The sequence below is a fragment of the Canis aureus genome, chromosome 30, assembly GCF_053574225.1.
Source record: "Canis aureus isolate CA01 chromosome 30, VMU_Caureus_v.1.0, whole genome shotgun sequence".
NCBI classification, from domain to species: Eukaryota; Metazoa; Chordata; class Mammalia; order Carnivora; family Canidae; genus Canis; species Canis aureus.
Window position 1 is genome coordinate 41,069,933 of NC_135640.1, and position 18,720 is coordinate 41,088,652.

At 61.3% G+C, this 18,720-nt stretch overlaps 1 protein-coding gene and 1 long non-coding RNA gene across 5 annotated transcripts in view; one reads left to right on the forward strand and one right to left on the reverse strand.

Annotated features, from left to right (window-relative positions):
• Positions 1-836: 836 nt before the first annotated feature.
• Positions 837-5,105, reverse strand: LOC144302020 (uncharacterized). The gene is made up of 2 exons (XR_013368934.1): positions 3,662-5,105; positions 837-3,447 (listed from the first exon to the last, which is right to left on the reverse strand). It is a non-coding gene; the product is annotated as an uncharacterized LOC144302020 (long non-coding RNA).
• Positions 5,106-6,171: 1,066 nt separating this feature from the next.
• PDE9A (phosphodiesterase 9A) overlaps positions 6,172-18,720 on the forward strand; it is an 87,249-nt gene continuing 74,700 nt past the window's right edge. For all 4 annotated transcript variants that reach the window (XM_077879318.1, XM_077879320.1, XM_077879321.1 and 1 more), the window contains exon 1: positions 6,172-6,327. In XM_077879318.1, coding sequence (XP_077735444.1) covers positions 6,259-6,327 — 69 coding nt within the window. In that variant the 5' untranslated portion in view covers positions 6,172-6,258. The remainder of the gene's footprint in view (positions 6,328-18,720) is intronic.

Here is an 18,720-nt window from a genome sequence, read left to right on the forward strand (position 1 = left end):
TTTTTTTTTTTTAAACATCACAGAATTTTTTTTTAATTTTTTTGAAGAAGAAAATGCCTGGAACCCTACCACCCATTTCATATCCCCTTTCCAATGGGGTTCGACCCTGTGGTGGTTTTCACGGACCAGCCCTGGTGGGTGAACTCTGTGCGGCAGGGGCTGGTTCTTTTTTTTTTTTTTTTAAGATTTTATGTATTTATTCATGAGAGACACACAGAGAGATGCAGAGACACAGGCAGAGGGAGAAGCAGGCTCCATGCAGGGACCCCGATGCGGGACTCGATCCCAGGACCCCGGGGTCATGTCCTGAGCCCAAGGCAGATGCCCAACCACTGGGCCACCCGGGCATCCCAGGAGGGGCTGGGCCTGTCCGTGCTGGTGTCCAGCTCCAGCCTGCGGCTCGTGCCACACAGACGGGTCCCGTGTGGGAATGCACAGCCAGCGTGTAAACACCTCTGCAGATTCTGTGTCACTGGAGGTGCCGTGACCTTTCCCTTGGCCTCCGTGCACTCACCATAATTTTCCTGTTTGATGTTTCCCTTCAGCAAATGTGCCACAGTTAATTAGCCAGTACCGATCTCTGGAAATGTAGGTCATATCTTTCTTTCTTTAAAAAAATTTGTGTTACAAATGATACTTGCTTTCTTAGCTGACAGGAGACCCAGAGTGCCTACGGGAAGAGGAGCAGCGGCTTGAGGATGCGCAAACATAAAAGGCACATCAGAAGGACACTATGCATAAAGTTGAAAGATAAGCCACTCACTTGGAGGAAATATTTGGAAAATACATGAGGGTCAGTGAGCTGCTATAGGTGGTACAGAAAGAGCTGGTAAAAATCAATAATAAAAAATATTTTTTAATAAAACAAGGGCAAAGAATATGAATTTGCCAGAGAAGCACAAACGGCCCACAAGCAGGAGAGCTGTCTCATCTCACTTGAAAACACAGAAATGCAAGCTAAAATAAGATGTTTCTGGGGCGCCTGGTGGCATAGGTGGTTACGTGTCCGACTCTTGGTTTCGGCTCAGGCCATGACCTCAGGGTCGTGGAATCAAGCCCGACTTCAGGCTCTATGCTCGGCGAGGACTCTGATGCGGATTCTTTCTCCCTCTCCCTCTGCCTCCTCCCACCCTTTGGCTTGTGCATGCATTCTCTCTCTCTCTCTCTCTCTCTCTCTCAAATAAATGTTTAAAAAAAGGGAAAAAAAGATGTTTCTCTTCTTCTTCGATTGGCAAGTGCAAACAGGATCACGGCTATCTCATTTTGTTCAAAGTGTGGCAGAAAGGACCTCTCCGCTTGCTGATGGCAGCCAGAACCGTGCTATAACCATCCAGAGGGCAATTCAGCAAAGTCAAAAATTTAAAGATTTTTTTAAAAGATTATTTATTTATTTATTCATGAGAGACCCAGAGGGAGAGGCAGAGACACAGGCAGAGGGAGAAGCAGGCTCCCTGCGGGGAGACCGATGCAGGACTCGATCCCGGGACCCCGGGGTCACGACCTGAGCCGAAGGCAGACACTCAAACGCCGACTCCACCCAGGTGTTCCCAAAATCAAAAATTTAGATGTGCATACACCTCCACCCTGAAGCCTGACGTCCCAGGATCAGTGCTACAGACTAACAGCACGGCTCCCCAAGGACGCCCATGAGGTTCCTGCCTATACTACTCGGAACCACAAAATCCTGGGAAGATCCCAACGACCACCGCGCAGGGAACAAGAGAAGAAAAAAGAAAATGTGCAAGTCAGAGAGCCACGGGCCGAGGATTCAGAAGACGGTGGGGCTCCACGTCCTGATCTGTTCGGGACCCTGCCTCTCGCACTGCATTATTTGAAACATTTACAAACAGTAATAATTTTATAATTACCAACACCATGAAAAGACACAAGCTGACGTGGGTACAAATCAAACTCCGGTAACACGGGCCCTTGCTGCACACGCTTTTCCTCCCTTCGCCCCGAAGCTCGGGGCAGATCCTGGAGCATCCTGCCAAGCGGCTTCCCCAGGGGGTTAGAGCAGTTTACGGGGTTTTCAGTTCCTTATGTATGTATGAAACAGGCTGATCCCTCCAAGAGGCGGATGATAAAACTGTCAGAGTGTAAAGCGTCTTAGATCCAGTGAGCGTGTTCATTTTAATCCCGTCCTACGGGGCTCCCAGAGCCCGGCACACCCCAATCTCCCCTCATAAAGCCTGCTCAGCGCCATATATGCAGTTGGCACCAATGCACTTGGCTTGTTCCATACATTCATTTGGTGCCCCCCACCCCACCCCTGGTTCAGAAAAAGAATTGGTAGAGGCAGCCACTGGATCCTTCCCAGAGCAATTATTAAAAACACCAGGTAGGCCCAAGGAAAAGAAGAGGCAGGGGGATGCCCTCGGGGCAGACCAGCAGCAGGTGCTGGGAGCAGGTGCTGGGCGCTGCTGGCCGCAAGGGAGGATGCTCCGCCTGGCCAAGCCACCCCGGACACACGTCGTCCTCTGGACTTTTCCCTGAACTTCCCTGCTAATCTCTGCATCCTCCCTGCAGAGACACGGGAGACCTGCTCTTCCTCCTCACGTGGCTTCGCGTCCTCAAGCCGGAGATGAAGAGCCCGTGTGGGACCCGGGGACCAGGGCCAGCCCCTCCCACCGTGTCTCAGCTTGGTCCCTCTGCTCTTCATTTTGGCTCTGATGCCTTACTTTGAAATTCTCCCTTGGTGCGGTCTTTGCGGCGGTTAGCGAGTAAGCTCTGCATACAGAACGCACCTGTGCATTCGGCACCGGAAGAAAGCACAGAGTCCACGCGGGGCCAGAGACAGAGGCTGGACTCGGTTCTGGTCCTCAGGAGCCCGGTGGCTTTGCATCTCCGGGCGCTCCCTCACCACTTCCCCTTCCCTGTGAGGTTTAGGCAGGAGCTCGCACTCGGAACATCCCAGACAATCGGAGGCTTCCTTCCCTGTGACTCCCCCTGGGACTACGTGAACTCCAAGTTGGGCCTCCCACTCCACCCAGGCTCCCCATCCTGCCCCCAGCCCCCAGCCCAGCAGGCAGAGGCAGGTGGTTTTCTCGGGTTTTGTCTTGATTCTTGGAACTTACACCGGCTGCACGCCTGGTGGCCAGGAATGCAGGTCGAGGACCCCAGGAGACACCTGGGCTGATTCAGGACATACAGGGGAGCGCTGGCTCCTCGGACCTTACCTACCCCAGGGGCCGTCCAGGATGAGGGAGCAGGAGTTCAGGCAGGACCACACGATATAAAAGGGAAGGAGAGCAAACAGGTCGAAATGACGTCAACCCAAGCGATGAGCAGAAATGAAAGATGTGAGCAACCTCCAAACCGGGTGCGGAATCCAGCCACTTCTCACCGCTGTGGTCCACGACCGCCAGTGTTGTTTGCAAAAGCGACAGCAGCAGTGTCTTTGCAGCTCTCCCTGCTGCAGCCCTGCCACCCAGCAGCGGGATGATCCTGTCAAAACACCAGCAGGCGAGTAGGCCACATGCCTCCTCCTCCACATACCATGAGGCTGGCATCCAGAAGAGTGGCATCGGGTCACTTGCATGGTCCACACGGGGGCCTGCCACTCGCTCCCCATTGCAGCTCCCCTGTTCCCTCCCCTCCCCCTGCCAGCTGCATCGGGCACCCCACCTCCACCCCCGGCCCATGCATGAAGGTTCTTCACCCTTTGCTAGAAGGTTCTTTCCTCCTGGGCTCCTGGCTCCCCGACTCCTGCGCACTGTGCCTGGCTCACTCTTTAATATGTCAAGCCCCCACGTGCCACATTTGGAATCTCCTTCCCCAAGTGACTTTTCTCCTTTGCACTCATGACGATCCAACACGCGACATGCTCCATTTATTTGTCCCACCTTGTGTGTCTCGCAGTGAAACGCCAGCTCCTCCAGCCCGAGATTTTAGTGTATTCCCTCCCGAACGCCAGCACCAGGGGAGGCGCGGACGCACAGCGGTGCTGATGCGCGCTGGAACCACTGCCCCACGCGGGCATGAGGCAAAGGCAAGGACTCCTCTCGGGGGCGACAGCTAAGTCTCTCTGAACCGGACCCGCGGCGGCATCCTAGCTCCTCACACGCTGACGAGAGAGATCATTATTCTGGCTACAGAACCAGGCAGCCAGGAGGCCCCAGCGCCCCACGGGATGCCGGGCGGAGATGTGCACGCTCCTCAGAGCCGCACACGGCATTCGGACACCCGTCCTTCCAGGGCGCCAGAAGGAGATGACTGGAGAGGGTCGGGTCAGGTGACTGGGACACATGGGGAATAAATAAGTATCGGGCTAACGAGCCATCTGCTGGGCGGTGAGGTCTCCACGCCAGGCAGCACACCGGCCCACAGGTCCATCACTGGATTAGCCCAAATAACATCCGAGCGTTCAACGACAAAACTGAACTATAATAATCGCGCTCGCTCCAATTTTCTGGGGACACGTTATCCCGAACATGAGTCAGGTGGCCAACTCTAACCACCCAAGCGAGGGTACCCCCAGCTCAAAGGTCTCCCGCGGCCCCGATCTCTCCCTTCTAGCCACTTCTAAAGCAAGTCTCATGGTGCCCGGGCTCCGATGCGGTCCCTTCACTGGGCTGGAGGCAAGGCCAAAGCCATCATCATTCTTTGACAGCCAGCAAGGGACACGAAGTGACACCTGCGAGACTGTCCAAAGGCTGGGGAAGAATGCTTCCTTAAAGGGCACGAGCCCCGCCGCCCCCAGGGCTCCATCCTGGCCAGTGCTCCAGGCGGCCGGGAGGACTCTGAGGGCTCGTGTTCCGGGTGGAGGCCGGAGGGCCAGACAAGGGAAAGGCAATGACCGCGGGCCGGGTCGGCGCGGCTGGAGCAGGCCCCGAGGGAGGCAGGAGCCCGCGGGCACCAGGCGCTCTCTCAATAAGCAAAACCCAGACATTCAACAGATGGAAGGCAGTGGCTTGGAATCCACATAGAATGGAACAATAAGTGCATTCTCTGGCTGCTTTGACACCCGCTTCCAAAAGCAACAGGCACTTGGAGCCGTTCCGCACTCACCAGCCCTCCCCGCACTGGTTCCCACTGGGAGCTCTCAGAGACTTGGGAGCCACGAGGAAGCCCCCAGTGTGACCTCCAGGTCACTAACTGCCTGAAATCCCTCCTGCCTTTCCCACGCTCCCCGTAGCAATTAGGGAGGTGGCGGGCCGGGGGCGGGGGTGGCGGTGGGCAGAGCAGCGCTGAATCGAGCAAGAGCCGGTGGCTGGGTAATCCTCTCTCTGGCTCCATTAAGGACAGAAATAAAATTGCCATTTCAGCTCTGGGTGCAGCTGGAAGAGGCTGTCACTCCCAAGAATGTACAGAGAACTTAGGAGAAGGATGCGCATGAATGAGAAGCAACTTTTCCCATTTCCTAGGCGAGTTACAGGAGGGTGGCAATCACGGCAGGGAGAGGCTGAGCCTCGGGAGTTGCCTGATGCTAAGCGGTGCCAGGATGACAGTAATGACCGCCGCGGCTCAGGGCCCCAGGTCCCTAAAGTGCTTGATTAGCCACCTGGGGCGAAGGAATCGCTAAGGGCAACTGTCCATGTGGGGAGCTGCCCAGCCTGCAGCCAGAGGGGGTCGCTCTGGGAATTTCTGGAATAGGGGAGGTGACCAGGCTGCAGCCAGAGGGGGTCGCTCTGGGAATTTCTGGAACCTGGGAGGTGACCAGGCTGCAGCCGGAGGGGGTCGCTCTGGGAATTTCTGGCACACGGGAGGTGGCCAGCACTGCAGCCAGAGGGGTCACTCACTATGGGCACCTGTCCAGAGGTCACCTGGAGAGAATCTTCCCGCTTGGCCCTGTCCCCAAGGCAGCCGGAGTCAAACGGAAGAAGAGGGGGTGTGCCTTAATATGAGAAGGGAGGGAAGGGGGAGGAGGGAAGGGAAGGGAAAGGGGAGGAGGGAAGGGAAGGGGAGGAGGGAAGGGAAGGGGAGGAGAGAAGGGAAGGGGAGGAGGGATGGGGAGGAAGGGGGAGGAGGAGGAGAAGGAGGAGGAGGGCAGGAGGGGGCGGGAGGGAAATGAGGGAAGGAGGAGGGGGGAGGCAGGCAGAGGGAGGAGGAGGGAGGCCGGGCCGGAGGCGGAGCAGAGCCTAGACGCGGCCCGAGGCGGCAGCCGACCCGCACCGGTGGCGGTGGCGGCGCCCTGGTTGGCTGGTCCCCGCCGTCCTCCCGCCGCCGCCCCCTCCTCCCTCCCACTCCCGCCCTCCCCGCGGCGGCTGGCGTCGAGAAAGTACAGTCAAAAGTCCCAGTGCCGCCGCTGGGCGCAAGATGGGATCCGGCTCCTCCAGCTACCGGCCCAAGGCCATCTACTTGGACATTGATGGGCGCATTCAGAAGGTAGCCCCCTTCCCCGTGCTCACCCCTCCCCTGCGGGGACCCCCTCCCTGGGGCAGCGCTGGGGTCCCAGGGTTGGAGTCCAGGCTGCAGCCTCCGAGAACTTGGGCTGGGGGCGGGCGCTGCGGGGCTGCTGTGCACCCCCCTCCGGGTCTCATCGCACTGAGTTTGTAGGTTCAGGGGCTGGTGCAGGAAGCGCGCCCTGTCCCTCCCAAAGACCCCAGAGCGGCCGAGCCCCTGGGCTGCCCTACGGGACACAGTCCGGGTGCAGGGGTGGCGACTGGGGCGGGAGGGTGACCCAGGACCCGCGACCCCCCCAACCCCACCCCAGGCAGTGGCGGGGAGCAGGTGCGGGGGGGCGGGGCTTGCAGGGACCAGGGGCCGCTCCTGGCCCCCATCCGGACCCGCAGATGGACAGCTCTGACAGCAGAGGAGCTCCTTGAGGCTGGCCCTGCCCCTGGGCCCAGGGAGAGGCCGGGTGCCAGGCTGGACCAACCCTGTGGTCCCTCTGCCCTTCCCCAGAGCCCCGAAGCCCTCCCAGTGTCCAGCGGCCCTAACCGGCTCCACTGTCCAGAGCAGACCCCCTTTGTTCCCGGCGCCTCCCTTTCTAAGCCCCTGGCCTGAGTCCAGAGCCCTGGGCCCCTGCTTCTGATTGGCAGAGAGGAACAATAAGAGAGCTGGCTTGGAGGGGGGATCTTTAGCTCCTCCTGAAGCCCCCCCAACCCCGGGGGTGGGGGGAAGCCAAGTGAGGAATCACTCCCAAACTTCAGCTGGACGTTTCAGGGAAGCCCTGCAGCTGCCACCTCTCACCTTGCTCTTCTCAAGGACCACCCCCCACCCACAACCCCCACCCGGGGCAGGGCCCCCCAGCCAGTCGGCCAGGAGGCGTGGGCAGAAGGGGGGGGGGTCTCTCCGGCGGTCTCCGGAGTGCCTCTGCCAGCTGACAGACTGGCCGGCAAGCCACCCGCACCCTCGCCATCCCCATCTCCATCCCAGGGAAGTGGAACTCCCCTTCCCCCACCACCACCCGCTTTAATAGAATCAGAGAGCCGGGAACAGGAAGCCTCCGCAAGGCCAGGTTGTCAACACTCTCACTTCATCGGTGCTGGGCAGTCGGGCAGTGGCGGGGGCAGGACCGCACCCCGGCCCCCCGGCTTCCAGGACTAGGCCCCTGTGACTGAGCCGGGATTTAACAGCCCCCTCAAAGGAAGACAGGCCCCTCGGCTGAATACTTCTCTGCTTCAGTGTACACACGCACGCACAAGCATGCCCACGCGTGCACATACACATGTGCACATGCGTGTCCACGCACAACACGCACACAGGCATACACGGATATGCACGCCCGCGCACGAACCGCACACACGCCCCTACCCCACCAGATGAGAATTCTCAAAGACTGGCCCTTTTTATCTTTTGTAAGAGGGGAGATGAGATGTTGCCACCAGGTCAGAAGTGGCAGCTTGCTCCCCAGAACTTCCCAAAGGCCTCCCCGAGAAGCTCGATTGGAAGTGGCTAAAAAGTGGGAGCGAGGTGCCGGAGGGTGGGAGGTGAGCGTGGTCTGGCGAGCTCTGCCGGCATCGCGGCCTGGCTGGTTTTCGGAAGTTGACACACCTGAGGTTGGGGTGACCTGCGGGAAGAACAGCCGTGTGGGCGCACCTGCATTCGGGAGGGAGGCCGTGCCTTGGGAGGGGCCGCACCTGCTGCTCAGTGCTCGCCCCACCTCGCCCCGTGGCCCGGAGCAAGTCCCTGGGCAGCTGTGAGCCACCCGCTCCCGTGTCCGCTTGATGGACGGTCGTGAGAAGCACCCCCGAGGGTGCAAGCGGAGAGGCTGGGGCCCTGTGGGAACAGGCGGCCCCGCGCACGAGTCCCTCTCTGTCCACAAGTGGCCTTCACTGATCCAACAGGGGAGGGGGCGGCCCAGGTGGGCTGTGCCCCTTGCACCTCTCCCGTGTCCCCAACGTCCCTTACTGGCTCTTGACCTTGCTCTGCGCCCTCTGCCTTTGCTGTTGACGCCATTGGAGGCTCATCCCTGGGCTTCTGGGCCTGGCTGAGAGCTGAGACCCAAAGCATTTGGGGTTTTCACGTTTGTGCTGCAAAATGACACTGGGCCCCTCACCTCACACCCAGCAGCATGTGGGGACCTCAGACGTCTCCACTAAGAGTGTTTGCAGCAAATGCTCTTTCCTTAAGGCCCCAAGCATTGGATTCGGGGGTGCTCTGTCTCCCTTTTATCCTTCAGAGCTCTTCCCCCGCAAGGTCATGGACACAGACACCTACCCCCTCTGGTGAGTCCTCGGGGAGGGCGTGCTGTGGGGGGGGTTGCTCGCTGGGTCTGCACTGCTGTGCGCCCCCCAGTCCTGTGGCCCCGCCTCATTTCTGCCCTCTGCTGCTCCAGTCACCCAGCTCTTGGGCACCCCACGCTCCCCGCCGAGAGGGCACAAACATGGGGGGAGAGCCGTCACAGCAGTGACTCCTGCCGGTGCAACCTGCCCCAGCAAAGCTGAGGGGGACCGGTCCCCAGTTGTCTGAGGGGAGGCCACCTGCCTTGTCTGAGGACGCACCTGGGGTGATGACACTGCAGGCGTCTCGGGTGCTTGAAGAAACCCTGCAGCCCTCGCTCAGACAGCTGGTTCAGAGCTTTCTGACATGTAGAGAATTCTAGATGCACAGCTCCCCCACCAGCCCGGGGTGATACAGCATGAGACCAGCAGTGGAAATCTGGGGGTCCCGGGTGGCGTTGGGGGGACCGATCTTCCATCTGCGGCCCTTCCTCAGCGGCTGTGCGGAGGGGGCTCGGAGGGCAGGGGTGGCTGGCGAGGGTGGCAGGGAGCTGTGCAGGCTGCTCCCAGGGCCTCGCCTCCCTCCCCGCAGCCGGGCGAGATCAACCTCTGCGTCAGGTGGGGATACCCGTCGTGGAATCGGCCTGACGAGGCCAGTCCCTTTGCCCGCTCTGCAGACGAGCTATCAATCAGCCACCCTGAGCCGAGGCCTGGGTCCTGTGTGAACGTGACGCCCGCAACTCGGTTCCACCAGGCCATGGCCTCACAGAGAGTAAACCACAGCTGTTGCAGGGCGCCCAGGGACGGACGGGAGGACACAGCGGGCCCTCCCAGTGGGGCAGGGCTGTGGTGCCAGCAGTGGGGGGGCCTGATGAACAGGCTCCCTCCCTTGGTGAAGACTGGCTTGGGGGGGCCCTGCAGGTGGGGTGGTTTGCAGACTGGGAAGACTTAGGGGGACCCAGGTTAGGAACAGCTGGATGGCCGAGGGAACAGCCTCACTCCGTGCACCTGTCCCCTACATCCCTCCTCCTCTGCTCCTGTTGGAGGCGAGAGCTGGGAGCCAGGGTCCCCAGACCTGCATAGCTGGGGACCCCATCTCCAGAGGACTCTTCTCTAGAAGCTGCTGCTTCTCTGCTTTGCTCAGAGGGTTTGCTTTTTTCTTTCGTCTGCTGCCCCTGGCCGCAGTACCCGTTCCTTTCTTGCCCACGGTACATCCAGAGAGAGGGCGTGCTCAGCTGGGACGTCCTGGGGGTGCCAGGATGATGCCCTTGGCATTGTGGAGGGGGAGGAGCCCCCGCCTGGTAGCAGGTCCAGGCATGAGTTCCATGATCTTATGCATGAAGAGGAGTGAGGCGTCCGTGCGACCCTAGGGCCTGGCTTTGGGCTGCGGCTGCTGAGAACCCTCATCTGGGCCTGAATGGCCATTCCGGAGCTCCTACCGCCTCTGGAAGGGACACCTCCGTTGGTGCATTGCCCTGGCCTGGTGGCTCCCTCGGGGACAGTGCCCAGGTCATGGCACTCTGCCCGGACCACCCTCGGCCACTCGGAGCCCTTGCATCCTCGTCCCGGCCCCACTGCAGCGGGGACCCCAGCCTCACTCTGCAGCTGGAACCCATGTCGGAAAAAAAAACAAACAGCCACTTGACTTTGGTAAGTGGTTTCTGCTCTGAAACAAGGAAACAAATGAGAAAAAAACCAAAAGGAAGAGCAGCCTTGGAAGGTTGTTAAAATATCTACAGAAGAGGGTTCCCGGCTCACCGTTTGCGGGTGGGCCCCGCGGCGGACTGCTGTCCCCTCCCCGGGCCCAGTGCGCTCGGCCGTCCCGCCTCCTCCCAGGGAGCCAGCGTCCACACAGCCCAGGGCCTGCTGTGCGGGGGTTCCGGGATCCCAGGCGGTGCACGGTTCCTCCCCGGGCGCCTGCAGGGCCCTGACCCGGTTTTCCTCGTGGCCAGGCCCTCCTCCCTGCCCTTGGAGTTGAGGCCTCCGCAGCCCGGCCAGCCACCCCCCTCCCTGCGCCCCCCAAGGGGCTTCAGGCTCCTCCACTCTTGTTTCTGGCCTTGGTGCAAACGCAGGCTGGCCTCGCTCCTTCAGAGCAGTCCCGTCTTCTCTTCTTTGAAGGGTGCAGCTGAGCCGCCCCCGCCTAGTCCCGTGTGGTCAGCACGGCAGGGCCCTCCGGGCCCCGGGCTCCTGGGCACCTTTCCCCCTCCTGGAAAACACGTCTGTCCTGCCACCTGGCAAAGCCCAGCGAACACTTCCTTTCGCTTTAAGACGTGCGCACCGGCTCTGCCCTCGCTCAGGGCCAGCGGAGCCCCGGCCGCGGAGGGGCCCGCTCGCTCTCGGTTCGCGCGGGGCTGGGTGCACCGGCCGGGCAGGCGGGCGACGAGTCCTCCGGGCGCGGGCGCTGCTCTTAGTTCGCCCCGCACCCCCGCCGGGTGATGGGGACTCCCCTGGGCCACCCTCGGCGGCTTGAGCACCGTCTGTGTACCTTCCGTCGAGTGTTTATGGCTCAGGATATTTCCGCGGACACTGAAATGGTGGCAGAAGCGAATTGCAACGCTGGGATGTGTGGAGACTCCAAGCTGGGAGATGGGAGTCGTCCCACACCGTCTTGGTTTGCAGCGTAGAACTGGAGATGGTCGGGCAGCGATGGGGGCCGCGTTTTGCCTCCAGGCCCGCCCCCCAGCTGGCGATGACCCCTCTGTCTCCAGCTGCGTCACAACTGGGAGGCGAGACTGAACAAGAACACCGTGTGGGTGTCGAGCCTCTTCCTCAACGAATAGATGGGCCTGCCGGCCCGCGGTGCCCCCACGGGCACTGTGCAAACGGAAACTCTTAGAAACGCAGCCTCTCTGAATTCTATCCAGCCAGGGGATGGGGGAACCGAGGGCAGTCGCCTTCTTGGAAAAGTGGGCACAGCAGTGGTGGCCCCGTTGGGTGGCCACAGATGGCGCTAAGCAGTAAGCCAAGGGCCTAGGGTGAGCCGGCCACGCGGGGAGGCTCAGTGAGCACGTCCTGCATGAAGACCCAGGCTCCCGCCTCCCCCAGGACGCTCCTGTCACTGGTTTGTATCCCCACGAGCCCTCTGTGAGCCTGAGCCAAGGCCCCGGGCCCTCTGCGTCCCCCTGTCCAGGACACCTTCATCTCCAACTTGCTGGAAACAGAGCCGGGAGGGCCGGCAGCCTGGGCTCAGGGCCGCCTGGCCTCAGAAACGTGCAGAGCACAGCTCCGGCCGTCAGGGAGGAGAAGCAAGAGCAGACGAAGGGCATGGTGTCCCCGTCAGCAGCTCACGTGAACTGACGTGCAGATGAAAGATGAAACAGGGACTGGGCCGAGCAGCTGATGGCAGAGCCAGCCACGGGGAGCCCAGGACACGGCCCCGCAGTCAGACGGCGGGACCGGGTGCACAGGTAGCCTTGGTCACGGGAGCCCCTGTCCTGGCTCTGCAGGCTGGGGGGCATGGGCATGACCCCGACGCCCTTCCCACGGCGGAGGGCACAGGCTGAGCCATCCACACCCAGTCACCTGCCCCCAGGCCTCTGATGACCGAGCAGACCTCGCTTACTGGGAGCTGACGGAGGTCTTTGGCTGGAAGGATTAAGAGGGGACCCGGCAGACGCAAGGGACCCCCAGGTATCCTCCTCGACAAGACAGCAGCAGCCCACCAGCTGGCCCCACCCCAGGGAAGGAGGCCCCCCCGCGTCTGAACTTCCCCGTCGGCCACTAGGACGCTGAGGTGAGAGGTGACCACCGGGCTGGCACGTGCCGGCCCAGCATTACCTGCCATCCTCCCCGGAAGCACGAGCCCCAGCCTGGGGACCCGGCTCCAAGCCCGGTGCAGTTTGCAAGCTCGTGGCCCCGCTTCGAACGGCTCCAGAGGGAACCACAGCCTCTTGCTCAGCTCGTGGGGCTGTTTCCTCCCCATTTTGAGTTGAGCATGTGCATTTCCAGCGTTCTGAATCCTTATTAGAAAAAAATCTTCTGGGACGCCCGGGTGGCTCGGCGGTTGGGCACCTGCCTTCGGCCCAGGACGTGATCCTGGAGACCCGGGATCGAGTCCCGCATCAGGCTCTGTGCAGGGAGCCTGCTTCTCCCTCTGCCTGTGTCTCTGCCTCTCTCTGTGTGTCTTTCATGAATAAATAAATAAAATCTTCAAAAAAAAAAATCTTCTAAGAATGCACGCGTAAAAATGCAGCTGCAGGAATAAAAGAGGCTCATGCGCTATCCCGCAAGCGCCCTGTCCCCGGCACATTCGCTGTGTGGTCACCGGGGGGGCCCACTGCACAAACGGCGCTCAGCTCTTTGGAGATGGCCCTGGACATTTGCAACCTCAAAAAAAATCTCTATAGTTGACAGTGGTTTATTGGCCTTGACTGCACCCACCCCGTCCGCCCGTCCCCCCTCAGCTCCAGCACGGCGCCACATCTGCTCCCCGGGTCCCCGAGCTGATCCCCTGGTGGGACCATTTGCCGGAAGAGAAGCTCACGGCACCCCTGAAAGCCCGGTCTAGAAGGTTAACCGAGAGCCGGGTCGTCTCAGCGAGCGCGTTTGCTTTACACGCCCTGCAGGACGTCTTTTCTTTTTTTTAAGTGATAGCAAAGTACGGATCTAAAATTTGCCATCCTAACCGTTGCCGGGTGCACAGCTCTGTGGCGTGGTGCACACTCACGTCCTTGTGCGGCTGTGCCCGCCACCCGTCGTGAACTTTTCCATCTTCCCGGACTGGAGCTCCGTCCCCCACTAACTCTCCGGCTTCCCCCCTTCCCCCGATCCACTGGCGCCCACCTTCTCCCCCTGGATCCCACTGCTCCGGGTCCCCCGGGACCATCCCTCCATGCCTGGCTCATTTCCCTGAGCGCGGCGTCCTCCAGGCCCGTCCACGTCGTGGCACTGGTCAGCTCTCCTCCCTTCCTAAGACTGTGTGTCCCGTCCGCGTTCCGCTTATCGGTTCCACCCCCAGTGAACCCGCCTGGTGACCGTCAACAGTCTCATTTCCTCAGTGTGCAAAGCCTAGGTCTATTGCAATGGGCGTATTATTGCGTTTTCTGGAAAATGCCATTTTCCCGAAAGCCCCCCCCAACCCAGTCGTGTTCATCGGTGTTGCGTGTGGCGTGGTCCGTGAGGGGTGACATGTAAGAGGCGGGGAAGGAAACCACTCGGGGAAGGTGGGTGCCTCCCAGATGCAGGGACACCCCGTCCGTCTACTGGCCGCGTGGTGTCAGGGTCGAGAGCGCGGGTTCCGGGGCGAGTGCGCCTGCCTTGGACCCGGCTCCTGCCAGGAGCCCTGGGCACGCGAGTGACTTCCATGCCTCGGTGACTCCACCCGTGAAGTGGGGTGAAGGGAGCATCTGCCGCACGCGGTCACTCTGATGAAAGGCGTAAATGCGTGTCCGGCGCTAAAGCATGGCCGGTATGTGGCAAGCGCCACAGAAAAGGCCTTGTCCTTTGTATCTATTTGTTCTATTTATTCGCGTTGTGGATGGAAGGCAGTCAGATCTCCGTGTCTAGTTGGGAGAGTCTAACCGAGACCCCCGGCTTCGGGCTCCAGGGTTGGCAGATGGCCCCCGTCCCTGCGCACATGGGGCCCGTGTCCAGGTGCCCTCGGTGACATGCGGGCCCGTCCAGCCCCGAGGTCCTTCCAGCTCGGTGGTACCATGCTTCCTGACCACAGATGCCTTTGGTTTGCCCTCCCACCATGTCGGAGGTGGAGCTGGGGGCCTGCAGTGAGGGGGCCGGGCGGGCGGGGTGAGCACTCAGGCAGGCGGGCCCAGATGAACTAGGACAACCAGCCCCGAGTGCACGCCAGCTCTCCGGTTGCATTAGGGTTCCAGGCTTCAGCTGCATTTATTTTGCTGGAGGGGGTGGTTGTGATGCCCACAGCACTTAACAGTAAGTAATTCTGCTGCTGAAAGGAGCTGTGCTGGCGGAGTGTGTGGCTGGGCGCTGGCTGTGGTGGCCCCGGGGGTGGGGTGGGGAGGCCTCCGCCAGCTTTGCCACCACTGGGCTGCTGGCCTCGCCTCCCCCACAGGCCCTCGGCCCCCCACCCCGCACCGTGTGCAGCCTGGGGCAGCTGCTCAGCCCTGGGGGAGACGAGGCGCAGGTGCTTTGGGGAAACAAAGTCAGAGCCCCCCGTGGAATGGCAGGAGTTGGCAGGGTTTGGCACGACGTCTCTCCGTTTAGCCCAGAACACGACCATAAGGAAAAGCCGCCACCCTGTCCCGCAATCAGCACCACCAAAGAGCGGCGGAGGGTGGCCGGGAGGGCGTCCAGATGGCGTCCGGGCATTCTGGGGGTCAGCTGCACACCGGGTTGATTTATTTTGTAAACAGAACAGTTAACGGAGCCCAGTGATTCAGGCTCTTTATCCTCACAGCTTCTGCCTTTAGAGAATTGTTGTGGTTTTGGTTTTGGTTTTTGTTTTTTTTTTAACTTTTATAGCCTTACAAATAACAGAAAAAGAGGCAGTGCGGTTGACATTATCATCTAGAGATCTTTAATAATGTTGAATTTGCATCTGCCAGAGCAGATGGGAGAGCTGGCGGTGGATGGAAGCCGCAGGGCGAGGCGGGCGAGCCAGGCTGTCACCGGGCCATCCCCAGAGCGCGTGGGGAGCGGCCCCCAAAGTGATTCTGCTCAGAGTGGAGCTCTGTAAACTTCACGCAGGGCAAAGTTGAGATGTGAGCAGTGGTTCGAGGCTCATGCACACCCTGAAATCTCTCGGTGAAGCCCCTCAAGCCCCCCGTCCTCATCTTGCCGGCGCCGCGGATCACAGAGCATCCGGGGCTCGGAACAGACCCCAGAAGGGTTGGAAAATGTGACCCCACGGATGGCCAATGAGGCCTGGCCATTTGGAGTCCCTAGGGCTGAAGACTCCCCCCGCCCCCCAAACCTCCTGGAGCTGCCCAGATGCCTGGCTGTGGTCCCAGCACACATTTGAACTCATTTTGCATGTGTTGTTTGGAAGGCTGTGCCCCAAATAGCAGAGGTGGGAGATGGCATCCGTGCCCCGCTGGCAAAGCCAGCCCCAGGTATTCCAAGGAGCCCGGGGTCCAGAGAGGAGCTCGCCGTAGCAAAGGAGTGCAATGGGGGAAGTGTAGGAGCGATGGATTTCCCCCCACAGATGTTTCTGGAAGCTGTGCTGGTGGCACCGTGCAAAACAGGTGAAGAAAAAGGGTGCCAGGCTCGGGGAGCTGCGTGGATGCAGGTGCATGTAGTGTCTGGAGGCCGGCGGGACGGGAGGCCCTTGCAAAGGAGGCGCTGAGAAGTGACGGGTCTCCAGGGATGGGGGACCCTGGGTCCCCCCGGGTATTAGTGCAGGAGCAGCTGAGGCCACAGGCTGGATGCCAGGCCTCCTGGGACACTCGGCCCCTCCCGGGCCCCCCGCCCCGCCCCGCCCCACAGGTCTGGATTTCTGATTCGGCCTCAGCCCCTGCAGCGAGCCCTCTGCACGTCCTCCAGAGGGAGAGAGCAGACAGCCTGAGAGGCCACCCTGGAGCCGATGGGGGCCAGCAGCCTCTGAAGGACGAGGGGGGCAGGGAGGCCTGAGACCCCTTCGCCCACACACTCAGACACGCTTCCCTTCGGGCCGCAAAGCCGTGTGCAGTTTTTCTAATGAAATTTCAAGGCCATATAAAGAAAAGGGGACCGAGGAGGCCCAGAGGCAGGCAGGAAAGACTTCTCTTCCATGTCCCGAGGCCGCTGAGCTGCCCACTTTGCCCCACGTCTCGGATTTCCATGCCCCTGGCCTCGGCTCGCGCCCGTCCCCAGCTCACGCGACGACTGTTGCAGGATGAGGTGTCCCCGCCCTCACCGCCCTCACCGCCCCGCCGTCCTTCTGGGGGGTTTATAATTATTTCAAAGGCGATGTAAAATTATGTTTTATTTGAGGAGCGTCACGAAAAGGAACTTTGAATAAAAACAGACGCCTCCTTCCGTGCGCCTGCCTCGTGCACTTGAAACAACGTGGCCTTGTAACGGGAGGAGGGTCCCCGTGGTTCCCGTGGTTCCCGTGGGGTCTCTAACTGGAGGGACTGGGCTTTGCTTCCCAGGCCAGCCAAGCGGGGGTGAACGGAAGGACGTGAGAACTTGGCCCGCTTCTGCCTCTCGTCCTGGGCTGTCTCTGCTCTGGATTCCGGGTTTCAAGCAAGTGCAGAGCCCAGCGTGGGTCTCAGGAAGGTCGGGGGGGGTGAATGATTACTGGAGAATACTTGGGTGAGGTCGCGGTCCCCCGTGTACCTCCCGGGAAGGAGGCTGGAGCAGGAAGATGCGTCAGCTCTCCTCCCAAAGCCTTCACAGGTTCCCCTGAAAGGGCCGCAAGGCCTGGGCCGCCTGGAGTTCTCGGGGTTTGCGCCCCGCTCCTAACAGTGGCCAAGGCTCTGCGGCCACCTGTCACCCGCCCCAAGGATACCCAGGCAGGACCAGCTCCCACGCCAGCAGCCCCTCCACCACACACTCCTGGCGCCCCTATGTCCTCCCTGCTGGGAAAGAGGGTGGGAGCCAGGGTGCTCACCCTCCCAAGTGCCCGAGCTCAGGGTCCCAGGTGGGGAGGGTTTTCCTGCCTCCCAGGCTAGGTCTGCCCCGCCGCCACTGCCACCCCCTTAGCCCCGACCGACGCAGCTGAGGGCTGCATGCTGGGGGTGTCCCGTGGGTGATCCTCCCCAGCGCCCCGGAGCATGAAGGAGCCCGGACCCTGGAGTGGGTCGCACCGCCCCACACTCGGCACCCTGAGACAGCAGGGCTGGACAGAGACCCTGGAAGGAGGGGTGCAGATTAGACGGGCGAGCGGGTGGGGGCCCAGTGCAGGGGGGTGTGGGGAATGCAAGGGTCAGGCCCCAAGAGCCACCTCCTATTCGAACGGGAACTCAGGAAGTAAAGCAAACTGAATGCAGAGAGAACCTTCCGAAACGTCCTGGCGGAAAGCAGTCCTTGGGAGGGCGCGCCATCTCCGCACAGCTCTTGGCCTTTGGGCTCTCTGCTTTTTGCACCTCCAGTCCCCTGTGATCCATTATTTATAACCGGAGAGACTGACCTCAGATGCCAGAAGTAGAAAAGCAGGAGAGCGACCCAGAAGAGTGACAGAAGCCATGAACGGATGGGCCGTGACACACGAGTTCAGTGCAGAGGGGGCCTCGGCCCCTGGTGGACGCAGGCGCGGGGACACGGGCCCTGAGACGCCCCGGGAGCCCGAGCTGGAGGGGTGTTCAGACGGCCTGCCAGCTGCGTCCTGCTCATGGACATCACCAGCCTGGGCAGACCGTTCCTCTCCCTCCCGCCCCTGCTCCAGCCCGAGCCCACAGCAGCTCTTCTGGGCGGCAAGGGGACGGGCCTCCCCCTGGAACCTGCACCCCACCCCCGGGCTCTCCAGGGGTTTGCTCCCACTCGTCATAGGCAGGCTCCGCGCCTCCCACAGCTGCAGGGGCTCCTGTCCCGAGTGCAGCCCGAGAGCAGAGGCCGGGGGCCGGGGGCACCAGCTCCTGGGGCTGCTGCGGCCCCCTCCCACTCATCGGCACAACCGAGACAGCACAGATTTATGGTCTCGCGGTTCTGGAGGCCAGAGTCCCGGCTCCGCATCCCCGGCCCCGAAATCAGGGCCCTGCGGGGCTCTCGTTGCCCTGCGGGCTCCAGCGGGAAGCCGGTCCTTGCTTCCCCCACCTCCGGGGGCTGTCAGCACACCCCCGGCCCCAGCGTCCTCGGGACTCTTATCCCGTCTTCACACCACCCGTCCTCTTGTGTGTCACCTCCCCCTCTGCTGCCTGCCAGTTTGTGACTTCATTTAAGCCCCCGCTCCCCCCTCCATAATCTGGGCTAATCTCCTCCCGGGATCCTTCATCTGATCCTGTCTGCAGAGACTTTGCCACGTAAGGTGGGGAAGGGGGCTACAGGGCCTGAGGCACGCAGATCTGTGGGTTTCTGGCCTCTGGGCCTCACTCCCTGTCCCCAAGTCTCCTCACGTAGTGGCTGTCCCCTCGCGGTGTCATGGGTCTGGAGGCGGCGAGGGGTGCAGAGAGCCCATCGTGCCGTCCCTTCACCTGCAGCCCCGTGCACCTTGCTGCTGGCCTCCGGTGGCCCAGTGCGTGTTGACGTCACGGCGTCCCCTGCCTGCCGGCTGGCTGCACAC